At 61.1% G+C, this 761-nt stretch overlaps 1 protein-coding gene across 1 annotated transcript in view; it reads left to right on the top strand.

Moving 5' to 3' along the window:
• Nucleotides 1–235: 235 nt before the first annotated feature.
• The window catches only part of SEMA4A (sema domain, immunoglobulin domain (Ig), transmembrane domain (TM) and short cytoplasmic domain, (semaphorin) 4A), a gene marked incomplete at both ends in the record, with an annotated part of 2,353 nt that continues 1,827 nt past the window's right edge, over nucleotides 236–761 (top strand). Inside the window, 3 exons of the mRNA XM_010185221.1 lie at nucleotides 236–344; nucleotides 461–577; nucleotides 676–761. The exon at nucleotides 676–761 is cut by the window's right edge and continues 42 nt beyond it. Coding sequence (XP_010183523.1) covers nucleotides 236–344; nucleotides 461–577; nucleotides 676–761 — 312 coding nt within the window. The remainder of the gene's footprint in view (nucleotides 345–460; nucleotides 578–675) is intronic.

The following is a 761-nucleotide window of genomic DNA, read 5'->3' as shown; positions in this document are numbered from 1 at the left end:
GATTTGGGGTGCTGGGTTCCTCCCTGAGGTTGAACTTGGTGTTTAATGGTGTTTGGGTGATAAACCCCTGATTTTGGGTCCCAGTTCCCCCCAGTGACCCCACGTAGCACATCATGCCTCAGTTTCCCCACTCACCAATCACCACAGCTTCCCCACAGCCATTTCCTGGTGGTTTTGGGTTCAGTTTAACACCAACAGGCTGCTGTTTTAACTTTCCCTTCCCTTTTCCCCGCAGCACCGGGACAACTTCACACTGGTGCCCAGTGGCAGAGGCCAACCCTTCCTGGACGGGAAGGGCCAGTGCCCCTTCGACCCCCAGCACACCCACACGGCCCTGCTGGTGGGTGAGTACGGGGGCCAACGGCCCCCATGGGTGGGCAACAAGCCCAGGGATGGGTGACGGGGATTTAGAGGGGGTGGTTCCTGCCATTGCTCACCCCCCTGCCCCATCCCCGAAAAGACGGCGAGCTCTACGCCGGCACCATGAACAACTTCCAGGGCAACGAGCCCATCATCTCCCGCTCGCTGGGCAGCCGCACTCTGCTCAAGACGGACGCCTTCCTCCGCTGGCTTTCGGGTGAGTCAAACCCTTGGGAGACCCCCACCCCCCAAAAGAAAACCCCCTCCCCTCCGCCCCACACCTCATATCCAGCTCCTCACCCGCCTGCCCCGCAGCCGACGCCGCCTTCGTGGCCTCCTTCAGCATCCCCGGGGATGACAAGGTCTACTTCTTCTTCGAGGAGACGGCCGATGAGTTCGAC

The sequence above is a fragment of the Mesitornis unicolor genome, unplaced genomic scaffold (assembly GCF_000695765.1).
Source record: "Mesitornis unicolor isolate BGI_N332 unplaced genomic scaffold, ASM69576v1 scaffold32665, whole genome shotgun sequence".
In the NCBI taxonomy this organism is placed as follows: Eukaryota; Metazoa; Chordata; class Aves; order Mesitornithiformes; family Mesitornithidae; genus Mesitornis; species Mesitornis unicolor.
This window is presented reverse-complemented; position numbering and strand designations above follow the sequence as displayed.